This window comes from Stenella coeruleoalba (genome assembly GCF_951394435.1).
Source record: "Stenella coeruleoalba genome assembly, chromosome: 16".
NCBI lineage: Eukaryota > Metazoa > Chordata > Mammalia > Artiodactyla > Delphinidae > Stenella > Stenella coeruleoalba.
Window position 1 is genome coordinate 68,938,784 of NC_137162.1, and position 26,351 is coordinate 68,965,134.

At 40.9% G+C, this 26,351-nt stretch overlaps 1 protein-coding gene across 5 annotated transcripts in view; it reads right to left on the minus strand.

The window, feature by feature from the left end:
* The window catches only part of NRBF2 (nuclear receptor binding factor 2), a 74,189-nt gene that overhangs the window by 41,684 nt on the left and 6,154 nt on the right, over window positions 1-26,351 (minus strand). For 3 of the 5 annotated variants that reach the window (XM_079900222.1, XM_079900221.1, XM_079900220.1), the window contains exon 1: window positions 16,137-16,303. The exons of 1 other annotated variant lie outside the window; for it this stretch is intronic. In XM_079900222.1, coding sequence (XP_079756348.1) covers window positions 16,137-16,166 — 30 coding nt within the window. In that variant the 5' untranslated portion in view covers window positions 16,167-16,303. Of the gene's footprint in view, window positions 1-16,136; window positions 16,381-26,351 lie in introns of those variants that run through there. One more of the 5 variants, XM_079900223.1, reaches the window with a different exon arrangement.

Sequence of the window (26,351 nt, forward strand, 5' to 3'; positions counted from 1 at the left end):
GGATAAACCCAAGGAGAAACACGCTGAGACACACAGTAATCAAACTGGCAAAAATTAAAGGCAAAGAAAAATTATTGAAAGCAGCAAGGCAAAAACAACAAATAACATACAAGGGAACTCCCATAAGGTTAACAGCTGATTTCTCAGCAGAAACTCTACAAGCCAGAAGGCAGTGGCATGATATATTTCAAGTGATGAAAGGGAAGAACCTACAACCAAGATTTCTTCTACCCAGCAAGAATCTCATTCAGATTCGATAGAGAAATCAAAAGCTTTACAGACAAGCAAAAGCTAAGGGGATTCAGCACCACCAAACCAGCTCTACAACAAATGCTAAAGGAACTTCTCTAAGTGGGAAACACAAGAGAAGAAAAGGACCTACAAAAACAAACCCATAACAATTAAGAAAATGGTCATAGGAAGACACATATCGATAATTACCTTAAACCTGAATGGATTAAATGCTCCAACCAAAAGACACAGGCTCACTGAATGGATACAAAAACAAGACCCATATATACGCTGTCTACAAGAGATCCACTTCAGACCTAGGGACACATACCGACTGAAAGTGAAGGGATGGAAAAAGATATTCCATGCAAATGGAAATCTAAAGAAAGCTGGAGTAGCTATACTCATATCAGATAAAATAGACTTTAAAATAAAGAATGTTACAAGAGACAAGGAAGGACACTACAAAATGATCAAGGGATCAATCCAAGAAGAAGATATGACAATTATAAACATATATGCACCCAACATAGGAGCACCTCAATACATAAGGCAACTGCTAACAGCTGCAAGAGAGGAAATCGACAGTAACACAATAATAGTGGGGGTCTTTTAACACCTCATTTACACCAATGGACAGATCATCCAAAATAAAAATAAATAAATAAACAGAAGCTTTAATGACACAATACACCAGATAGACCTAACTGATATTTATAGGACATTCCAACCAAAAACAGCAGATTACACTTTCTTCTCAAGTGCGCACGAAACATTCTCCAGGATAGATCACATCTTGGGTCACAAATCAAGCCTCAGTAAATTTAAGAAAACTGAAATCATATCAGGCGTCTTTTCCGACCACAGCGCTATGAGATTAGAAATGAATTACAGGGAAAAAAACGTAAAAAACACAAACACATGGAGGCTAAACAATACGTTACGAAATAACCAAGAGATCACTGAAGAAATCAAAGAGGAAATCAAAAAATATCTAGAGACAAATGACAATGAAAACACGACAATCCAAAACCTACTGGATGCAGCAAAAGCAATTCTAACAGGGAAGTTTATAGCTATACAAGCCTACCTAAAGAAACAAGAAATATCTCAAGGAAACAATCTAACCTTACACCTAAAGGAACGAGAGAAAGAAGAACAAACAAAACCCGAAGTTAGCAGAAGGAAAGACATCATAAAGATCAGAGCAGAAATAAATGAAATAGAAACAAAGAAAACAATAGCAAAGACCAATAAAACTAAAAGCTGGTTCTCTGAGAAGACAAAACTGATAAACCATTAGTCAGACTCATCAAGAAAAAGAGGAAGAGGACTCAAATCAATAAAATTAGAAATGAAAAAGAAGAAGTTACAACAGACACCGCAGAAATACAAAGCATCCTAAGAGACTACTACAAGCAACTGTATGCCATAAAATGGACAACCTACAAGAAATGGACAAATTCTTAGAAAGGTATAACCTTCCAAGACTGAACCAGGAAGAAACACAAAATATGAACAGACCAATCACAAGTAATGAAATTGAAACTGTGATTAAAAATCTTCCAACAGGGCTTCCCTGGTGGCGCAGTGGTTAAGAATCCGCCTGCCAATGCAGGGGACACGGGTTCAAGCCCTGGTCCGGGAAGATCCCACATGCCATGGAGCAACTAAGCCCGTGCACCACAACTACTGAGTCTGCACTCTAGAGCCTGCAAGCCACAACTACTGAGCCCGCATGCCACAACAACTGAAGCCCACGTGCCTAGAGTCCGTGCTCCGCAACGAGAGAAGCCACCGCAATGAGAAGCCTGCGCACCATAACCAAGAGTAGCCCCCGCTCGCCACAACTACAGAAAGCCGTGCGGAGCAAAGAAGACCCAACACAGACAAAAACAAAATCAATTAAAAAATAAAAATCTTCCAACAAACAAAAGTCCAGCACCACATAGCTTCACAGGTGAATTATATCAAACATTTACAGAAGAGCTAACACCCATCCTTCTCAAACTCTTCCAAAAAACTGCAGAGGAAGGAACATTCCCAAACTCATTCTATGAGGCCACCATCACCCTGATACCAAAACCAGACAAAGATACTACAACAAAAGAAAATTACAGACCAATATCACTGATGAATATAGATGCAAAAATCCTCAACAAAATACTAGCAAACAGAATCCAACAACACATTAAAAGGATCATACACCACGATCAAGTGGGATTTATCCCAGGGATGCAAGAATTCTTCAATATACGCAAATCAATGTGACACACCATATTAACAAATTGAAGAAGAAAAACCATATGATCATCTCAATCAATGCAGAAAAAGCTTTTGACAAAATTCAACACCCATTTATGATAAAAACTCTCCAGAAAGTGGGCACAGAGAGAACCTACCTCAACATAATAAAGGCCATGTACAACAAACCCACAGCAAACATCATTCTCAGTGGTGAAAAAATGGAAGCATTTCCTCTAAGATCAGGAATGAGACAAGGATGTCCACTCTCACAATTATTATTCAACATAGTTTTGGAAGTCCTAGCCATGGCAATCAGAGAAGTAAAAGAAACAAAAGGAATACAAATTGGAAAAGAAGTAAAACTGTGACTGTTTGCAGATGACATGATACTATACATAGAGAATCCTAAAAATGCCACCAGAAAACTACTAGAGCTAAACAATGAAATGGGTAAAGTTGCAGGATACTAAATTAATGCACAAAAATCTCTTGCATTCCTATACACTAATGATGAAAAATCTGAAAGAGAAATTAAGGAAACACTCCCATTTACCACTGCAACAAAAAGAATAAAATACCTAGAAATAAACTGACCTAAGGAGACAAAAGACCTGTATGCAGAAAACTGTAAGACACTGATGAAAGAAATTAAAGATGATACCAGCAGATGAAGAAATATACCATGTTCCTGGATCGGAAGAATCAATATTGTGAAAATGACTATACTACCCAAAGCAATCTACAGATTCAATGCAATCCCTATCAAATTACCAATGGCATTTTTTACGGAACCAGAACAAAAAAATCTTCAAATTTGTACGGAGACACAAAAGACCCCAAATAGTCAAAGCAATCTTGAGGGAAAAAAACAGAGCTGGAGGAATCAGACTCCCTGTCTTCAGACTACACTACAAAGCTACAGTAATGAAGACAATATGGTACTGGCACAAAAACAGAAACACAGATCAATGGAACAAGATAGAAAGCCCAGAGATAAACCCATGAACCTATGGTCAACTAATCTATGACAAAGGAGGCAAAGATATACAATGGAGAAAAGACAGTCTCTTCAATAAGTGGTGCTGGGAAAACTGGACAGCTACATGTAAAAAAATGAAATTAGAACACTCCCTGACACCATACACAAAAAGAAACTCAAAATGGTTTAGAGACCTAAGTGTAAGACCAGACACTATAAAACTCTTAGAGGAAAACATAGGAAGAACACTCTCTGACATAGATCACAGCAAGATCTTTTTTGATCCACCTCCTAGAGTAATAGAAATAAAAATAAAAATAAACAAATGGGACCTAATGAAACTTGAAAGCTTCTGCACAGCAAAGGAAACCATAAACAAGACGAAAAAACAATCCTCAGAATGGGAGAAAATATTTGCAAACGAATCAACAAAGGATTAATCTCCAAAATATATACAGCTCATGCAGCTCAATATTAAAGAAACAAACAACCCAATCCAAAAATGGACAGAAGACCTAAATAGACATTTCTCCAAAGAAAAGATAGAGATGGCCAAGAAGCACATGAAAAGCTGCTCAACTTCACTAATCATTAGAGAAATGCAAATGAAAACTACAATGAGTTATCACCTTACACCAGTTAGAATGGGCATCATCAGAAAATCTACAAACAACAAATGCTGGAGAAGGTGTGGAGAGAAGGGAACCCTCTTGCACTGTTGGTGGCAATGTAAACTGATACAGCCACTATGGAGAACAGTATGGCGGTTCCTTAAAAAACTAAAAATAGAATTACTATATGATCCAGCAATCTGACTACTGGGCATATACCCAGAGAAAACCATAATTCAAAAAGACACATGCACCCCAATGTTTACTGCAGCACTATTTACAATAGTCAGGTCACAGGATCAACCTAAATGCCCATTGACAGACAAATGGATAAAGAAGTTGTGGTACATATATACAATGGAATATTACTCAGCCATAAAAAGGAACGAAATTGAGTCATTTGTTGAGACGTGGATGGATCTAGAGACTGTCATACAGTGTAAAGTTAAGTCAGAAAGAGAAAAACAAATATCAAAAACAAGTATACCAACGCATATATGTGGAACCCAGAAAAATGGTACAGATGAACCAGTTTGCAGGGCAGAAGTTGAGACACAGATTTAGAGAACGTATGGACACCAAGGGGGAAAACCCCAGTGGGGTGGGGATGGTGGTGTGCTGAATTGGGCGATTGGGACTGACATGTATACACTGATGTGTATAAAATTGATGACTAATAAGAAACTGCAGTATAAAAAAACAAACAAAAAACACAATTAATACAAAACTTTCTTTGGGTTATTTGTATGGAAATATGTTAATATAAATGTTCAGACATTACATGAAATTTCTAAAAATCTTATATGTTCTGGTATAATGTTATAAGTCATAATTCTAGTTATTACTTTAAAATGTATATCTCTAAATTTCCTTGTCAATTGCATTATTATGAACTTTCATCAAAATCTTTAACTGTGGTCATTTTTAAGTCTTCTGTCATTTACAGACAGTTCTGGGTGTACTCTGATGCTTTTGCAAAAAATGTTCCTATAAAAGGGTTTCATCTTCAAGGAATTCATGGAAAAAACTCTGACAAGTACAGGTTTCTGGTAACTGACTATACTGTTGAACTGAATGAATAATCATTTTCAGAACTCTAATGGAAAACTGATGAATTCATAAAAGTGCTAACAAAAGATCAAGATAAAAAAAATTAATTACATGGGACTGAGTGAACTGGTGAGGATGATTATAATTTTTGTGACTTTGTTTGAATGAAAAAAAAATCCCACAAGGACTCAGAGGCAAAAAATATATAAATCAATTTTCACTGCAAAGTAAAGGAGCTGATACAGTGCAGGATTACTGGACTGAATGTCAATATTATGACATAGTATGAGTGTGTTTCGTGTTTGGTAAATGCAGTCACTGTTGCTTTTGTTGTGGTCATCCATTTACAATGCTTGGTGTCAGTTTATTTATCTCTTGTAAAAATAAAATACAGTGTGTGTGTGTGTGTGTCTGTGAAAAAACACATGTAATGATCTTAATCTAGGAAATAGATTGATTCATTTCTCATCATGGGAATCCTAAGATATGAGCAATTATCTTGAATAGTTAAGGTGGGGAAATTACTTCTGTAATGTTTGGCACTTCTGTAAAACATGCATGCACACACACACTCATTCACTCACACACTTTTGCAACATGATTTCTGCATTCCAGTGAATAACATAGTGTAAATTTTTCTGAACTTTATTTATTTTGTCACTCATAGGGTGATTCAGTTGTATCAGAACATTTGTAGACCATACCAATATTTTATATTTTTCAACCAACAGATTACTAATCAGAAGATAAAGAAAATGGATTTACTTTAAACTCATAAGAGAGCAAGAAGTTCTAAAAGAATCATGCATAATTTTGGAAAGTTGATTCTCCTCCATCAACAAGAAACAGGAAATAATCAAACCAGTATCTGTAGACACAGAAAATATACATATCAGAACCAAGGTACCAAGTTTGAAACATAGCTTATTCATGAATTGCTTAGCTTAGGTTCATTTCTTGAAAGAGTTAATTCAACAACCAAGTTGTTAAAAATCACCAGGTACTTGAACATTGAGGAAATTTGGCTCAGTAAATATTAAATAATGTAAATTTTAAAAAAATCATATGAGCATTTCAACAGGAGAAAAAGCGTTTGACAAAATTCAACAACCACTCATGATGAAAACTCTCACCAAAATGGGTATAGAGGGAACACAACTCAACATTATAAAAACCACATATGACAGGCCCACGGCTAACATAATACTCAACAGTGAAAAGCTCAAAGCTTTTGTTCTAAGATCTGGAACAAGACAAGGATGCCCACTCTCACTGCTTGTAGTCAGCATAGTATTGGAAGTGCTTCCTAGCCACAGCAATTAGGTGAGAAGAAATAAAAGGCATCCAAATAAAGAAGAAAGAAGTAAAACTGTTCACTGTTTGCAGATAACAAGATATTATATACAGAAAGCCCTAAAGACTCCACCAAAAACCTTAGAATAAATGAATCTAGTATAAAGCTGCAAGATACAAAATCAATATACAGCAATCTGTTGCATTTCTATACCCTAATAAATTTTCAGAGAGAAGTTAAGCAAACAATCCCATTTATAACTGCATCAAAAGGAATACTTAGGAGTAAATTTAACCAAAGAGGTTAAAGACCTGTACACAAACACTATTAAGTCATTGATGAAATGGATTCAAAGAAGTAATAGTTAAAATGTCCATACTAACTAAAGCAATAATACAGATTCAATGCAATCTCTATCAAAATTCCAATGGCACTTTTCACAGAATGAACAATCCTAAAAGTTGCATAGAAACACAAAGCTCCCAAATAGCCAAAGCAATCTTCAGAAAGAACAAAGCTAGAGGCATCATGCTCTTTCTCTTCAAACTATCTTACAAAGCTATAGTAATCAAAACCGTATGATAGCATTAAAAGCTCAAAGATCAATGGAACAGAACATAGAGCCCAGAAATAAACCCATGCATAAATGTTTAATTAACAAATGCCAAACAAGCCAAGAATATACAACCAGCAAAGGACAGTCTCTTCAATAAATGATGTTGGGAAAACTGGACAGCCACATGCAAAAGAATGAAATTGGACTACTATCTTACACAACTACTATCTTAATTCCAAAATGAATTAAGGAACATAAGACCTGAAACCATAAAACGCCTCAAAGAAAATACAGGCAGAAAGTTCTATGATATAAGTCTTGGTGATAATTTTTTAATTGACACCAAAAGCAAAAGCAACAAAAACAAAAATAAACAAGTGGGATTACATCAAACTGTAACGCTTATGCCAAGAAAAGGAAATCATCAACAAAATGAAAAGGCAACCTACCATATAGGAGAAAATATTTGCAAATCATATACCTGATAAGGGGTTAGTATCCAAAACAACGGAAAGAACTCACACAATAGCAAAAAAAAAAAAGCAAAAACCCTGATTAAACAACAGGCAGAGGATCTGAATAGACTTTTTTGTGTTTTCATTTTCTTCAGAGATATACCCAGAAGTGGAACTGCAGGATACTACAGTAGTTTTTTTTTTTTTGGGCTGCACCGTGTGGCATGCAGAACTTCCCAGACCAGGGATTGAACCTGCGCCCCCTGCAGTGGAAGCAGAGTCTTAACCCCTGGACCACCAGGGAAGTCCTGATATTTCTATTTCTAATTTTTCAAGGGCCCTCTATACTGTTTTCCACAGTGCTTGCACCAATATACATTCCCACCAACAGCGCACATGGGTTCCCTTTTCTCCACATCCTCGCCAACACTTGTTACTTGTTATTTCCTATCTTTTTGATAACAGCCATTCTAACAGCTGAGAGGTGATACCTCATTGTGGTTTTGATTTATTTGCATTTCCCTGATTAGTGATGTTGAGCATCTTTTCAAGTACCTGTTGGCCATTTGCATGCCTTCTTTGGAAAAATGTCTATTCAGATCCTCTGCCTGATGTTTAATCAGATTTTTTGCTTTTTTTTTTTTGCTATTTAGTTGTGTGAGTTCTTTCTGTTGTTTTGGATACTAGTCCCTTATCAGCTACATGCTTTGCAAATATTTTCTCCTATCTGGTAGGCTGCCTTTTCATTTTGTTGATGATTTCCTCTGTTGGGCATAAGCTTTTTAGTTTGATGTAGCCCCAAAGGATTATACTGTCTCAATATCCTTTGTTGCTTCAGTTCTTATTTTCTTTGTTTTTCTATCAGCAATTGTGGTAGCAGCTTCTGATATGGCTCCCAATGACCCCTGCCTCCTGGTATTCACAACCTTATGTAATCTCCCCTCCTCAAATGTGGGTTGGAACTAGTGACATGCATCTAAGAAACAGAATACCGCCAAGGTGATGGGGTGTCACTTCCGTGATGAGGTTACAAAAGATTGTCACTTCCACCTTGGTACATTCTCTCTCCCTTGCTTACTTTAATGAAGCCAAGAGTCATGCTGTCAGCTGCCCCAAGGAAAGACTCACACGGAAGGGAATGAGGTGGCCTGCCAACAGCCAGCAAGGATCTGAAGTGCTCAATCCAAAACCGCTCAAGGAACGAAACCTTGCCATCACCCCTGTGAGTGAGCTTGGAAGCAGCTCCTGCCCCAGTAGAGCCTTCAAATGGAACCACACCCCCAGCTGACCCTCAACTTGACTGTAGCCTTGTGAAAGACCCTGAAGCAAAGAACCCAGCTAAGTCATGCCTTTATCCTAACACACAGAAACTGTGAGAAAACAAACGTGTGCTGTTTCAAGCTGCTAAATTTTGGAATAATTTACCTCAATAGGTAACTAATATTTTAATAGTATGCCATCTGTCTTTTATTGTAAGCTGCCTCAAACTTTACTTGGAAATAGATGTTTAAATACGGAAAGCAGTAAGTAAGTGGTCAATCCATACAGAGCTGTGATAACCTATCACTGAATATTGGCAGTATTTTGTGATACCACAATCTCATATTAAAGCACTTTCTGGCATTTAGGGTTTACAATAAACTGCCTTAATTGTGTTTTGAGAATTCTTTGGAAATTCTCATGGAAATTTGTACCTCTGATCCAGGTAGGATGGAGTAGCTGGCACTGGTTTACCCTCCAACTGTAAACAACTACAAAGCTGGGCGAAATATATAAAAACAACAGTTTACAGACACAGAACAAAAAGTAACAGAAGGCTACCTTTTAAGAAAAGGGAAATGCACAAGGTGAAACCTGCATTCACCCTGGCTTTCTTTCTGAGTGCATTTTCAAAAATGGAGTGCAAGGAAATAAAGCCCAAGCAGAAGGCAGTACCTCACTGGGCAAAGGAGATGGAGACTGGAACCAAAAAGGCTAGATTTTAAGGAGCCCAGGGTTGGAGGGAAGTGCAGTGAAGACACTCTAAAAATATGCATCAAAAATCCTCTCAGGTCCTCACCTAACATATAAGCTGCACATGAACAGGGCGCAATTCCAGGAAGCCTAGCAGAACCTCTTAGCAAAGAATTCAGAAGCCACACAGTGTTGGGGAGATAGGTTGCAGTTTGGGCCTAGACAGAGGATAACTTTGGTGAATACTTGGGGCTTTGAGTTGAGACCTCAAAGTCTAGCCCTAGGAGTAAGGACTACATTCTAGGCAATATGGGTAAAGCTGAAATAGACCCACCCTGATAAAGCCTAAAATCAAGCCTAGACTGGATCAAGGTGATCTGCTAGTATTTTAATTGCCAGCCAAAACTTAACATTTTTGGAGGAAGATAACAAATTCAGAATCTCTACAACACATCATCCACAATGTGTAATACACAATAAAGTTACTAGGCATGTCAAGCAGGAAAATGTCACTGATAACAAAGAGAAAAAGACAACAGAAACAGACCCAGAGATTATCCATGTATTGGAATAGCAAGGAACTCAAAATAACTATGCTTAAGATGGTAAAGAGAGAAAGAGAACACAATAGATGAAAAGAAAACTAGAGAATGGGATAAAACTTCTGTAAGAATAGGGACTTTGTCCTATTCACTGTCAAATCCTTGATGTCCAGAACAGTACCTGATAGACAGCAACTGCTCACAATGTTGGGTGGATCATGAACAGTTAGCTGGATAGAAGGATGGGAGAGGTTATGCTCAGGGTTGGTAACAAAACCAAAGATTCTTTTTTTTTTTCTCCCGCTGCGGAGCACAGCCTCCGGACGCGCAGGCCCAGCGGCCATGGCTCACGGGCCCAGCCGCCCCGCGGCATGTGGGATCTTCCCGGACCGGGGCACGAACCCGCATCCCCTGCATTGGCAGGCGGACTCCCAACCACTGTGCCACCAGGGAAGCCCCCAAAGATTCTTAAATGCCAAGAGAACATTACTGTATTTCACAGTAAATATCAGAATAAATCTCTGCATCAAAATCTCAGATAAACAACTATACATATGTATATACATCTATACAGAGCCACAGAAAACTAGTTACTGGTACATTTACTTCATTCACTATTTCATCCATCCAATCTTGAGGACATTTTAACCAGCAGTTTCCTACTCCCTGAGTAAAAATGAAAGCACGATACTACAAAATGTTCTAAAACCTTTATAAAAAGTACAAAAACTTCAGATTTAGTAATGTCTTACTCCATGTGCCCTGTACAAATTCCTCCCTTGCTGAATTCTCTCCAGAAACAGTCAACACTTTCCACATGCCCCACCCCTCTCTGTGAAATGCTCTTCTTCCTAGGCAATCAATAAGATTCTCCTGGAAGCTGCCAATATTTTTATATTACCTCGTCCCCTAGACACCAAAGGAACCGTTCCAACAGATTTTCAAACTCAGGACCAGAGGTTACGTCAAGAAAGCTTTAAGTGGCTATAACTAATGTGATACTCAGGAGTTTGCCAGGTGGAAAATGTAGATCTGGAGAGAGAAGGAGTAAAGCAATAAAGTTTGAAGAGGCAGAGTGGGAAAATCTGATTATCTTTGAGTCCCAGGTCCCACAAGTTCTTAGACCCATCCACATTGTAGTCCTGCCCTTCCTGCACCTTTCTTTTGATTCCAATAAATTATCCCTTTTGATTTAAGATAATTTGAAGTGGGTTTCTATCACCTGCAACCAACAAAATCCTGAGTACAGCTAGATTACCAAGTGACTTCCCTCACCAAGAACTACATGCTGAACTGCCTCAAAACTACACGTTCAATACTGTCTTCTTTCCCAAAGGAAAAGAGTATTAAGTTCTTTTACTTTCTATTTATTTATTTCTGTGTCCTTGGGGAAAACTGTATGTAAAGATGAAAAGAAAAGGAACACCATACCAAACACAATAAGGTGGCAGAGGAAAACCTAATGTACTCTTGAACCTTGTGGTAGTGCTTCAATGGAGAGCAAAGGAGAAAAGTCACTCACTCCCCATTTCCGAATCAACTGACTGTGAGTCTCCTAAAGGCAAGTAGTATCTCCTAACTAAGTACTGAATCAACTAAGTAACATGATGCAACTGTATTTAGGATAACTGCTCAAGTGTTAGAGAGATCCAGGAAAACCTTTTTTAAGTCAATTTCTGTAAGAGTCCACTTTAGCTTTTTTTTTTTTTTTTTTTTTTTTACAACTGCTACCATCTGCTGTGAAGATAAATTACAAGATGCAACCCAGTAATGACTCCTGAAATCAATCTATGGGTCACAACCAGAATTTAAAAAGCTCTAATAGTAAATATTAGAGTGCATCATATATAACACTATACACACACACACAGCATATGATGCTTCAGGTTTTTACTTTTTTGTCTTGTTTTCGGTGAAATTTATGAGTGTCCCTGCATTTTGCACAATTCCAGGAGGCACATCCATAGTGTAGCAAGCTCTGCAGTAATATACACTTAGGTATGTGTGTACTAGTCATTATGTAAAAATTTCTCACTGTGGATCACAGTCAAAACAAATGGGCAAACACTGATCTATCGGAAAGATTAGATATTTGATTTAGAATCTTGCTTTCAAATCCAACTATCACCACTCACTCTGCAGTTCAAAGTTTTCATCTGTAAAATGGGGAAATATCTCATACAGCTACAAAGAAAACAAAACAAATAATATATGTCAGTGCCTGATGCCAACTCCAGCACTCTGTAATTATTGGATATGTCTTAGTGCTCTACTGCCTTACCCCAGAGTGCTTCCATTAAGGCTAGCCTAGCCTAGCCTGTGACAAGATGAAATTTTCCTTGACATTTTTCAGGGCAACAAGATTTTATTTTTATTGCCAATATAACTAACATGGAATAGTTACAAAGACCCCCAATATGTACAAGGCCATTCTTTGGACTATATCTGATTCCTTTCCTTAGATGAGAAGAGTTGAGCACTCTGAATAGCAGCTCAGTTTCTCAACAAACATATATATTCTCAGCACTCTTAAAAGGGCCAAACACATAGAATACAATTGTGGTCACACAGTCACATGGACCCTGTCCTCAGTTTGCAGAGTAGGTAAGCAAAGCATGAGCAACACAGTCATGTGTAAATTAAAGTCTGACATCACTTCCCAGATAGGCTGCAAACAAAACAAAGAACTAGAAATTATCTCACACAAGTTTTGACATTTGCTACTAGCACTTGCATTGCCAAAATTAAATGTATGGAAAGAAAGGCCTAAATATATACTAAGTAATTTTATATGTTAGAATTTTTCCATATTAAAAATTGACAAAAAGAAAAAAAAACTGATGCAACAAAACTTATTCAGAGTCCAAAGACTAGCTATTCCCCCCCACCAATGTAAATATGATTTATCCTATTTTTCTTTTGACCAACTTCAAAAACCAGAATATCTGTACTATATATTAAAATGACTATTTCACACTGGTCTCTTCCATATCTTAAAAATCACTGTGGGGCAATAAGCCTACAAGCCCTTACTGCAAACCTAACTTAGAGCACAGGTACTAAATACTGACACAGCATGTATAATTCAATATAGATAAGGACCACAATGAAATGAAATTTATAGTACGTTAATACAGAAGCATTGCTAGAAAGAAGTCATGATATTAAAATAAGGTGTGGGGCTTCCCTGGTGGCGCAGTGGTTAAGAATCCGTCTGCCAATGCAGGGGACCCGGGTTCGAGCCCTGGTCCGGGAAGATCCCACATGCCGCGGAGCAACTAAGCCCTTGCGCCACGACTACTAAGCCTGAGCTCTAGAGCCCACGAGCCCAACTACTGAAGCCCGCGCTCTGCAACAAGAGAATCCACCACAAGGAGAAGCCCACGCACCGCAACGAAGAGTAGCCCCCACCTGCCGCAACTAGAGAAAGCCTGCACTGAGCAACGAAGACCCAACGCAGCCAAGAATAAATAAATTTTTAAAATAATAATAAATAAATAAATAAAATAAGGTGTGGTCCATAATGTATTTGAGTCACTGATCTAATTACTAAATTTGTCTAGGCTTATTTATCTGTAAAACTGGGAAGCAATTCTTACTAATTCCAAGGATGCTCTGAGGACACAAGATTATAAATCTAGGTACTATAATAAGTCCTTATGCAATCATACACTACAGTATGATGTCATTAGAAAAAGGTAGTATATGCTAATGGGATGTTCAAAAGCACTCAAAACCACAGCATTGAGAAGTATTTCTCATGTTGAGTCAACTGTATCCTGGATTGAACATCTGCTGACATAAAAGAATCTGATAGTCTTCAAAAAATTCAGTCTTCTAACGAAAACACTAATCTGAAAAGATACATTCAACCCAATGTTCACAGCAGCATTATCTACAATTGCCAAGATATAGAAGTAACCTACGTGTCCATTAACAGATGAGTGGATAAAGACGTGGTGCGTGTGTATGTACATATAGATACATGTGCACACACACACAGCCACACACACCAGAATACTACTCAGACGTAAAAGAAGCATGAAATTTTGCCCTTTGCAACAACATGGATGGACCTGGAGGGTATAATACTAAGTGAAATAAGTCAGAGAAAGACAAATAGTGTACAACATCACTTATATGTGAAATCAAAAAAATAAAACCAGTGAATATAACAAAAAAACAGACTCACATATATAGAGAACTAGTGGTTACCTGTGGGGAGAGGGAAGGGGGAAGGGCAAGATAGGAGTAGGGGACTAAGGGAGTACAAACTATGTATGAAATAAATAAGCTACAACAATATATAGTACAACAGAGGAGGAAAAAACCTCAGTCTCTAAAACTGAGTGACGACAAATTCAAAGGCCTGTCACTGGTACTCAGCAGCACAGTTAAAACGATTCAAGTAAATGTTAATCTCTGTTCCACTGTTCCATCAAACAGTTAGGCTAGAACTCAGATCTTTCAAATCTCAAATGGTTTAAGAATTCAAGATGCCAAATTTCTGATACATAAATTTTATGGCTGGATTATGGAATTATGCTAGACTCCTTAACAAGACTACTGAAAATTCTCCTCTATAAAAAGATACCATTGCCACCATTTAACTAATTTTTCCTAAACTGGTCATTCTGCTGCTCCACCTACAACTGTCACCCAGTTCCAGTCTTTTCATAAGCTACCACACACTAGTGGGGCAGTTGGCTGGGGTTATGCTGCAGCAAGCAGCCAAATAAAGTGAAGTTAACTGGAACCGAACCAATGGTCATTTTGCAAGGACACTTGAACTTTGAAGCACTTTGTAAAGTGCTGGTTACTTCTAATAATATTCCGGTGAAGTTTCAGTATTGAGCCATCCATTATATTTCATTGCCAACTACATGTCACCTTAAAAACAAGAAGACTGCAAGACATTTCCCTGGCTTTAAAAAAAGAAAAAAATCACAGATCTAGTCCAATTCTTTTTAAGTGTAAACAATGGGGGCAGGGCATAACTTAATAAAACTGCACGGTAGTCATAGTGGTTAACCTGGCACCAGTCATCTGGGAACCACAGCTTTAGGTCCTAGAGTCTTAAACTTTTTAAGCTCACCAAGTTACACCTCACTATGTACCAGGTACTGTTCTAGGCCCTTTACACCTATTTACTCTCAATCCTCACAACAAACCACGAAGAATGAGGTCAACTAATTTGCCCAAGGTCACACAGTTATTAAGTGACAAAGTCAGAATTCAAATCCAAGCAGTTTAGGTCCCGAATCTATACTCTTAAACCACCAGGCTCTACTGCTTCTCTACAGAATGGTTTAAATCCAGTCCCACACAAGGGTTCTCAGAGTTCTAACGTGAGAAACTAATAATTTTCCACACAAACTTTTTTTCCAATCCCATCATCGCAGCTGAACAGCAAAAAGTTCCTCTTGTCTGTCTGCAACTTTAAGTAATCTAACTTTTGCATCCAAAACAGACGCCTTCTCTGGGAAACCAAAAGATGCTGCGGCCAGGTGGAACGGAACTCGTGTTTCTCATTGTTGTTTTAATCGCTACACCTGAGGTGCCTAAAAACATAATGAGCAACGCTGTTTCTGAGAAAGGCAAACATCTACCATATTTTCATGATGCCTAATGAGCTGAAACTGAGCTAAAAACAGGGATGGCCCCGTCTTTTTTTCCCAGCTGTCTCTAATTTATTTGAGAAGGGGAAGTCTCTGTTTATGCATCTGAATACAGGTGAGAAATGGGTGAAGGGAAACGGGGGTCAGACACGTTATGCTCCATCTCTCCACAGTGGGGAGGCTCAGACTTCAGACCCTGTGTTGGAAGTTACACCCAGTATTACACACCATTTCTGCCCAGGCCGGCTTCAGTGCCTCTCCAGGCTGCAGAGAGGTGGTTACGTGGCGCTTAGAGGCATTTCCTCCGGCCTGGAGAGGTGGCACCCCCGCTGGTGGGAGCCCCTCGCCCCGAGCCCTGAGGCAGGTGGCGCCTGGGGGAGGCGGGAAATGGGAGGTGGGAGCTTCCCAGGGATCCCCGAGGGGCCGTCTGCGGTGGCTTGGCCGGAGCCGCTATAGGGCCGCGCCTTGCCTGCGCCCCCAGCCTTCAGGACGACCCGCGCCAAACCCACCCCCCGGCCTCGAGGGTCAGCTGCACGCCGAGACCGGGCTTCTGAGGCAAAGGAGCCCGCGGGCGGACGCAACCCTCTGTGGGCCACTCACCAGGTTGAGGGGTCCTTCCATTACTTCCATAGACCCCGGGGTAAGCGGCGGCCTGAGGAAGGGGAGCGACGGAGCCCGGGCACATGGAGGGTAACAGCTGGCGAGCTCGACGCAGCGGCGGCAACTGTGGCCCCACTCCGCGCCCCGGGAGCCAGCGACGGGCGCAGAGGGAGCAACAACCGCACCACTTCCTCCTCCGGCGCGGCGCCGCGGGCCCGCCCCCCGCGCCGCGGCCACGCACGCGTCACGACGTCACACGCGGCCGGTTCAAGGTGGGAGGGAGGACAGGGAGTGGGTGGGGCTCAGGGAAGGCGGGGCACGGACAGACGTACACTTTCTCGCGGTCCATCTTTCCTCTCGCGAGAAGCATGTCTTCAGCTTCCGCATACGTCATGTGAGGAGGTACAGCCTTGTTGCTGGAATTTAAGTAAAAGTGGCTGACTTTTGCTATTGGTCTCTCCCATTTCCTTCCAGCGTAACTCTTCCCAGATTCACTCTGCTTTGCCACATCCTCCCTTGCTTTCAAGTCCCCACCTTTATTCTTGCACCTGATTTTTTTCCCAGAAATGAGATTGGAGTAATGCTAAACCATGCGCTGGACTAGACCCTGCTGGAGGGAGACAAATGATTCAGGGCTGCGCCCTCAAGTTGCTAACAAACTAATGAAGAAAATAACCATATATAATCACAATTATAAAATAACCATATATAATCACTGGTTCGGTTCCAGTCACAAATAACCATATATAATCCTTGATTCATTTAACAATTATGTGCTAAACCACTATAGTGAGTTCTTTCTGTCAAGGAATTCACTGGTAAAAAATAATTGTGATTTATGCTGTAAAGGAAACAGCTGTGATAGAGGCACCATGAATTGTGCAACTTGAAGGAAATAAATTCTTTCAAAAGCCTTGCGAGCTTGGGAATTCCCTGGCAGTGCAGTGGTTAGAACTCCACGCTTTCACTGCGGAGGGCCCAGGTTCCATCTCTGGTGGGGGAACTAAGATCCTGCAAGCCGTAGCCGGGAAAACAAAAAAAAAGCCCTGTGAGCTTGGAAGAGGACCCCAAGCTTTAGGTGAGGACCCCCAAGCTTTAGGTGAGACCCCAGCCTTGGCCTACACCTTGATTGCAGCCTTATGAGATCCTGAGCAGAGGACCCATCAAAGCCATTCCCAAATTCCTAACCCATGGAAATTGTGAGGTAATAAATGTGTGTTGCTTTAAGCCACTAAGTTTGACAATTTATTATATGGCAAAGAAAACTATTAAGACCCCTTCAAGGGGATGAAATCCAGTGGCAGAGCTTTCTTGATAAACTATAACCATGAGCAGTGAATCCATGTCACTGCAGTACTCCTACAGTGGCTGGCTGTGCAGTGGGCAGGTTTAATATCTCTAAGGGGAACTTCAGCGACAGCTGGACAAGGAAGGAGACTATGTGTTTGAGAGCAACTTCATCCAGATCAGCAAAAGGCAAGACCTGATAGATGTACACAACCATGTCCAAATGGTGACATGGACATTGCATCTGCCAGCCGTATTCTCTGCCACTTGCTGTCATGCTGTTGGCCTGACCAGCCACAGGCTATGAAGACTGTGCTGTTTGTGGCCAGATCATCAAAGGAAAAGGTTTCAGGCCTACAAAGACTTCAGAGCTATCCAAGCTGCTTCTCTTGAAGTGCGGGGAACAGCAGCTATGCCTGAAGCTTGCCAGTGGCCGTTTTTTTCTACCTGCAGGTTTGTATCTTTTCAGACACATGGAAGACTCCTTAGCCTATTAGGAAAAGCCCATTTATTTCCTGAGACTATCAATAAAGGGTTGTAGAGATCTCCAGGCCATCCGAGCTGGAGACATGCCTATTGCTGAAGCAGAGATGAGAAAAGCTCAGCAGTACATCTCTGCTGCAACTCAGCAAGATGGAGCCAGTGGGTTTGGGGGAACATTTAAAAGCTGCAAAGCTTTCAGTGCTTTCTGTGGCTCACCTGGAAAGTGAATTTCATGTAAAAGAACCCAATCCTCAATGGGCCACTGAAACAGGAGGGAAAGGGGCAGGGCACAACCTTTAAAAGAATGACATAGCCCGAGGACACGATGTAAACTGATTAGAACCAAATAGGTCCAAGATGGCAGACTAGTCGACTTCCACTAGACCTTGAACATCAGTATATGCTCATTGTAGCACATCAGCAAGCTAAATGACACAGTTCAAGGCCAATCATAAGGTCAAAAAGTGGGCGGTGGCCCAATTCCTGGCAATCCTCACCCCTTCTCCAAAACAGCTGGAATACTCCTCCCACTCATTAGCCTATGAAATTACCCATCCCTATAAAAACTGACAACCCCATACCCTGGGGCCACTCTCATATTCTGAGATAGCCCACACTCTGTCTGTGGAGTGTGTTTCTCTCTAAATAAATCCACTTCTTACCTATCACTTTGTCTCCCTCTGAATTCTTTCTGTGCTGAGATATAAAGAACCTGAGCTTCATTAAGTCCTGAGACCAGGTGTGATCTCAGTTAAAATATGGTGGGTTCAAGTCCCAATCTGGGTTTCGGTTGGGTTCAAGTCCCAGCGCATGGGTTCAAGTCTCAGTCTGAGTTGCACAGTTTCACCACTTAGGTACTTGCCACATTGGAGAGGTTAGCGTGCTTTTCCAGAGTATACCTCAATGTCCGATTTCAGACATTCCTTAGATATTAGCTGCTCTAACTGAAACCAAGCAGGACCCTGTGGGGATCCCAGGTACAAATCCTTTCCGTGTCCCCCATTTCTCTCTCTTTTTTTTTTTTGCCACGCCATGCGGCATGCAGGATCTTACGTCCCCGACCAGGGATTGAACCCATGCCCCCGGCAGTGGAAGCGCTGAGTCCTAACCACTGGACCTCCAGGGAATTCCCCCCCACCAACCCCCCCCCGTTTCTTGTTTGTAGGAAATAGGCATCATTCAGCCTCCTTGACCTTCCCTGAGTTCCAAAGGGCAGGTTCAAACAGTTGCTAATCAGGGAAGAGAGGGAATACAGAAACAAGGGAGGGGCCATCAAGAAACAATAGTGCAGCCTTGGGGCAGGGTCCTGCTTCCTCCTCAAGGAATATATAATATCTTTGAGCTCTTCTGCAGAGCTAAGGCCCCCACCCAGGTGGAGAATGGCAACTTCAGGCTGAGAGCAAGATTCCTGGAGCACCACCCTGTTACCTCACCACCAACCAATCAGAAGAAAGGCACACACCCTGCAGCCCTCACCCCAAATTTTGCCTATAAAAACTTTTCCCCAAAAGCTACTAGGGAGTTTAGGGTTTTTGAGTACAAGCCACTCATTATCCTTTTTTTTTTTTAAATACATTTATTTATTTTTGGCTGCATTGGGTCTTCGTTGCTGTGCACAGGCTTTCTCTAGTTGCAGCAAGCAGGGGTTACTCTTTGTTGCAGTGCAAGGGCTTCTCATTGTGGTGGCTTCTCTTGTTGTGGAGCACGGGCTCTAGGCACACGGGCTTCAGGAGTTGTGGTGCACGGGCTCAGCAGTTGTGGCTTGCAGGCTCTAGAACTCAGGCTCAGTAGTTGTGGTGCACGGGCTTAGTTGCTCCCGGACCAGGGTTCAAACCTGTGTCCCCTGCGTTGGCAGGCGGATTCTTAACCACTGCACCACCAGGGAAGTCCCCCACCCATTCTCCGTTCTCCTTGCTTGGCCCTGCAATAAACCTTTCTCTACTCCAAACTGCAATGTTTATTTGGCCTCACTGTGCCTCAGGCACACAAACTTTCTTTGGTAGCATAATCTTATATGCATCTACAGCATCAGATTCTCCAGTCTCTTCTTGAACACTTACTACCTCAAAGTGATCTGTTGTGATCCATTTTTTTTACATTAGAGAGTTCTTTCTTTGTTTGAACTGTAATCTGCCTTCCCATTGAGACAGGAAGGGGGCAGGGAACAACCTTTAAAAGAATGACAGCCATTGAGGACATGGCATGAACTGGTTAGAAACAACTAGGTCCAAGATTATGGACAAGTGACTTCCAGTACACCCGTGAGCACCATAACAGTTCTAAGGCTAACCTAAAAGGTTCAAAAGTGGGGTGTGGCCCAACTCCTGGAAATCCCCACCCCTTCCCCAAAATAGTTGGAATAATCTTCCCACTCATTAGCCTATGAAATTACCCATGCCTATAAAAACTGACAACCCGTACCCTGGGGCCTCTTGTCTTCTGAGATGGCCCACGCTCTGTCTATGGAGTGTGTATGTCCCTGAATAAACCTGCTTTCACTTTACTGTGGCTCACTCTTGAATCTTACCTGCACGAAGCCAAGGACCCACACTTGGCGGCCCTTCCCAGGGACTCACCTGAGACCTGGCACATGACCATCCTCACGTGCCCCACCTTTGTTTTCCTGAAACACCATGACTGCCATGCCCTGCGTTTGTATTCATCACTATAACATGGGTGTTATAGCAGAATCTGTTGCCTGCTATCAAAATGTAAAATGTGCATGCCCTTGACTGAGCAATCCCTACAGAAATGCTAGAACAAGTATAGAAAATAAAAGTATGTGAAGGGACTTCCCTGGTGGTCCAGTGGGTAAGACTCTGCACTCCCAATGCAGGGGGCCCAGGTTCAATCCCTGGTCGGGGAGCTAGATCCCACGTGCATGCCACAACAAAGAGTTAGCATGCCACAACTAGGAGTCTGCATGCTGCAACTAAGAGTCCATGTGCTTCAGCCCGCATGCCGCAGCGAAGATCCCACGTGCCACAGACGCAGAGCAGCCTGATTAATTCATTAATTAATTTTTTTAAAGTTTGTGAAGACGCTCACTGGGGGTATTATAATAGTGCTCTCCCTAGTCCCAGAACAGTTCAAACAAAACTAGAAAGATCATTTGACAGAGGTGCTATAGAGGGGATTCCTGCATCAAGGGGATCTTGGCTTGACCTCAAAAGTTTTTCTGGTTATAAGTCTTTGATGTGCTCAGTTATAGGAAGAGGGGGGAACAGACCCTTCTGGTCTGTTCTGTTTTCTCTGCCTCTATTATTTCTCTCCCCTTAAGCAGAGGGGCTCCATGGAGAAGGGGATTAGCACAAGGTCAGCATCAAGAACCATCACATAGTCCTTGAGGTGTGTGTGGCCCCTCCTCTGACTTTACTGTGGGAAGAAGAATCCAGTGTACCTCCCACACCTTCTGTGTTTATAGACTGTCCAGTGAATTCACCCCAAGCACACTGTCTTTGTCACAAAACCTATAGGGTCTGCCAAAGGGGCAATAACAGTGTAAGCAGATAGTGTTGGGGTTGTGGGGGGAATCCCTGGAGAAAGAGAACCAGGCCTGGCTTTCTTGATATGAGAGAAGCCATTTTTGGCCAAAACCATGACCCTGCCCCAGGACTGCTCCTCCTTTTTTTCTGCATTCCCTCCCTTCCCTGATTAGCCACTGTTTGAATCTGCCCTCTGGAACTCAGAGAAGGTCAAGGAGGCTGAATGAAGCTTACTTCCTACGAACAAGAAACTTGGAAAGGATTTGTACCCAGTAGCGCCCCACAGGGTCCTGCTCTGTTTATACAAGAGTAGTGAGAGAGTGCAAAAATATGTCTAAATCTGAAGAACCAATCTCTTTTCCTACATACAAAATAAAAATTGAAGTGATAAAAATAATGGTTAAACTTCAGAGAAAACCAGTTTGCTGGCATAGTTAGCATGTTAAGTGGATAACACTCTTTCCTGTACTTACTAGGTGTGAGGACTCATCTTGCTTTGTCATTCCTTCATATGAAAGGAACTGCCAAATCCTTCCCCATTTCCAACTTCATCATAAACAAAAGGGAAAGACTGCCTTTAACTTTAAATGGAAACTACCTATAGTTTTAATTGTTTGTTTTTAAGACTGAGCATGGTGTGGAACAGAGGGTAAAAAAGTTGATTCATTTGTTTCTTGAAGATTTAAATTTCTTCTTTTCTTGAAACTATATCCCATTTCCCAATAGCAATGGTTTAACTTTGTATAAGACTTTGCAGGTTTCCAAGCACTTACATGTACAGGCGGGCCCCATTCAATTCCAACAGGTTCAAATTAGTGGCTTGCCCAGTGTCATAAAATTAGTAAACAGCCGAGCTAGGTCTTGAATCTAGGTCTGTCTGGCCATAAGCCCAGTACTCTTTCCACTACAAGCAGCTAAATATCTACTGGAGTGACATCTAAGGTTCGTAATAGCAGAAATAGACTGTTAGGGTAACCCACTGTAATTACATAGGTTATTTTGGGTTTTCCGAAGTTCACAGTCCTGGGTACCAAGAGATTCGAGCTAAAAAGAGAGTTGCTATTGTTAGTGGCTCTGCTCTCCTCTGGGGTAATTGCCAAGAACTATTCACAAACCAGACTGGGCAGGAACAGGCCATGTGAGGGAGGGGGAGGGTAGCCACAAGGTTGCAGTCTCTAACTCCTTGGACTCTGAGCCAAGCTGTCCAGTTGCTTCAACCTGAGCCAGGATGAAGAGAGCCAAGTTAGGCAGGAGTCAGGCATTCTACTCAACAAAGTTCAACAGAGGGGAGGCCAAGGAAAGTAGAATTTCAGGGCAGGTTTCTTACCAGTAAGCAGACACCAGGGAAAAGTCTGTCAAATAAAGGCAGAAAGGCAATGATTCAACCAACTTTGCATTAGGTGTTTCTCAACTAAGGGAGCAGAAGAGAGCTCTCCAGAATCCCAAATGTCCTTGGACCGTGCATCTTCTGGTACACCAGGAGGGTTGCCTTGCTTCCATCTATAAAAAATAATTCACTTGTTGATCTGTGCTGGGTCAGGTATGAAGGAAACAGTTTTCACCTATATTTTCTTTTCAGCCATGTCAGAACACTGAGGCATCTCTAATCAAGTCCCTTTAGCTATTATAATCACCATCTCCAATTACACAGACCTCAAACTTCCAGCTCTACCTCTTGCTCTGACCCTCTGATGCAAAATGCTGGTCCACTGGACTTTATTTCAAACAGAGTAGTCACATATTGGGAAAGGATCAAAGGAATCTTGAGATATTAGAAGATGGAGTTCAATTACTTTTAAATAAATGTAAATGAGAGAAGACTTAGAAACTGAATGGTAGGAAGGAAATGATTGAAGTCATAGGCAGAAGTTCAGAGACTGTTCTTCCTTAAGTTTTCTAGGAGAGATTTGCCTCCAGCTTCCTTTAAAAACATTTTCTTCAGTTGCCAAGATTCTCAAGTCCATTGTTAGCCTATTCAGTCCCTCTGTGTTCCATGCTCCCTGCTGCAATTCCACCTAAGCAACACAAGCACGGGAGACCTCTGACTGACAATTCTGGGAAGACATGTGAGGGATTCAGGGAAAGAAGGGTTCATAGCAAAGCAGCACAGAAAAAGTAAACATTTTACCACTAATTGAATCTTTTACCTCTCACTTTCACTGTATTCTTTACTTCTGAAATGGTCTTTTTTGCAGGTCTTTATATTTTTTCCACCCTTCAGGGAACTGAAAAACCCTAGAGGGGAAATCTGTCTTGAAACTATGTAAGCTTGACTTTCCAAAATAAACAAACGAAAAGAAAGAAGGGTGGAGAGAAGGGAGAGAGGGTGGGAGGGAGAGAAGGAGGAACAAGGAGAGAGAGAGAGAGAGAGAAGGAAAGGAGGAAAAAGAAGGAAAGAAAAAGGAAGGGAGGAGGGGAGGGAGGGAAGGAAGGAAGGAATGAAGGAAGGAGGGAGGAAAGGAGGGAGGGAGGGAAGGAAGGAGAAAGAAAAAGGAAAAAGAGAACGAGGGAGGGAGGGAGCGGGGAGTTGGGGGGAGCGGGGGAGAGAGAGAGAGAAAGAAAGGAGAGAAAATTTGACAGACACCTTATACACTTTATCCTGACCTGTTTACATCACATGCTGTTGACATTTGGGCCAGAAGCAACTGTGAGAAGAATGATGCAACCTCAGATGTTAGGACACCAGGGCTGCAGCCAAAGAATTCTTACAGCACACATGGAGGCTGGCCAGACTTCAGCTTTATTCCATGCTGAATTCTCCCTTGCCAGCTCTAAAATCCACAGGGCTCTAATTGACTCTTCCACGGCTTCACTGCCATGTTGATCACACTCTTCCAGTTTACATTTTGGGGAAAGAGAGAAGAGTAATTGGAGAAATAGACCAATTAAAGAATTTGGGGTCACAATATTGAAATAATTTACACAATATGGAAATAAAGAACTTACTTGAATTCTTCAATTATCACAAAGCAAATATCCTACTTAATTAAGTCATAATTATTGGCTGCATTTTAATCAAGTTTATTTTGTAACTGTATAAATAACTAAAGCCTTTTTTGCATTTTTATACCTCTTATAATGAAAAATTTCAAGTATATCAAAAAGTATAATAGTATAATGAACACCAATATATCCAAACCCTATATTCAGTGTTAACATTTTTCCATATTTTCTCCATCTATTTGTCTGCTAGAAATTTTTAAGTGAATCTTAAATAATATTTTACTTTCCTCTAATTACTTTAGTATTCATCTCTAAAAAATGAAAACATTTTTCTCTACTATAATACCTTAAGTTGTACATAACAAAATTAACATTAATTCCTTAATATCTGCCTATATACCATAGTCAAACTTTCCCAATTGTTTTCAAAATGCCAAGGTTGTAGCAAGTCAAGATCCAATCAAAGTCCACAACTTACATGGAATTGCTGTCTCTAAGTCTCTTAATTTGCTTTTAATCTAGAGAAATCCTGACTCTTCATTTGTTTTCGTGATGTTTACTTGTGGAAGAAACTTGGACAGCTGTCCACTCTTCCAATATATTTTTAATCATTGATTATTCTGTCTTTTAAAATCATTGAATAAAGATATAATATTAAATGTACTTTCTTCAATATTCACTGACAATAAGTCTTTTTTTGTTATCTTTTTATTTTTTAATTTTGTTTTATTTTGGGCTGCCTTGGGTCTTCGTTCCTGCATGCAGGCTTTCTCTAGGTGCGGCAAGCAGGGTCTACTCTTGATTGCGGTGCGAGAGCTGCTTATTGCAGTGGCTTCTCTTATTGTGAAGCGCGGGCTCTAGGTGTCTGGGCTTCAGTAGTTGCAGCACGTGGACTCAGTAGTTGTGGCTCACAGGCCCTAGAGCTCAGGCTCAGTAGTTGTGGCACACAGGCTTAGTTGCTCTGCGGCATGTGGGATCTTCCCGGACCAGGGATCGAACCTGTGTCTCCTGCACTGGCAGGCAGATTCCGAACCACTGTGCCACCAGGGAAGTCCTGACAATAAGTCTTAAAGTAAGTAAAACAAGGAATATCAAATTTTGACCTTATAACAATGAATCCTGTGCCATCTATTTTAGTTTGCACTCTTTTCATTGCAAATAGCAGAAACCAACTTGGACCAGATTAAATTACATGGGGAATTGAATTGAAATTTATTAGTTATGAATTGTATTTTCCTTCATATAATAAAAAAACCACAGAATAAAAATAGCTTAAGTAAGGTGGAAGTCTGTAAAGGAAGTGTAGAGGAAGACAGTCCAGGTCTGGCATGGCAGATTAATAGCAGGGGCCCACACTATCTCTCTATGGCAGGGAAAAGAGGGGGTCATGTCCAAGTGAAACAGGAGGGAAGGGGGCAAGGAACAAACTTTAAAGGAATGACAGAGCCTGAGACAGCAGAAGCAAGAAGAACTACAATTCTGCAGCCTGTGGAAGGAAAACCACATCACAGAAAGATAGACAAAATAAAAAGACAGAGGCCTATGTACCAGATGAAGGAAAAAGATAAAACCCCAGAAAAACTACTAAATGAAGTGGAGATAGGCAACTGAAAAAGAATTAAGTATAGTGATAGTGAAGATGGTCCAGAACCTTGGAAAAAGAATGGAGGCAAAGATCGAGAAGATGCAAGAAGTGTTTAACAAAGACCTGGAAGAATTAAAGAACAAACACCTAGAAAAATTAAAGAACAAACAAACAGAGATGCATAGTACAATAACTGAAATGAAAAATACACTAGAAGGATCCAATAATAGAATAACTGAGGCAGAAGAATGGATAAGTGACCTGTAAGACAGAATGGTGGAATTCACTGTCGCAGAACAGAATAAAGAAAAAAGAATGAAAAGAAATGAAGACAGCCTAAGAGACCTCTGGGACAACATTAAACGCAACAACATTCACATTATAGGGGTCCCAGAAGAAGAAGAGATAGAGAAAGGACCCGAGAAAATATGT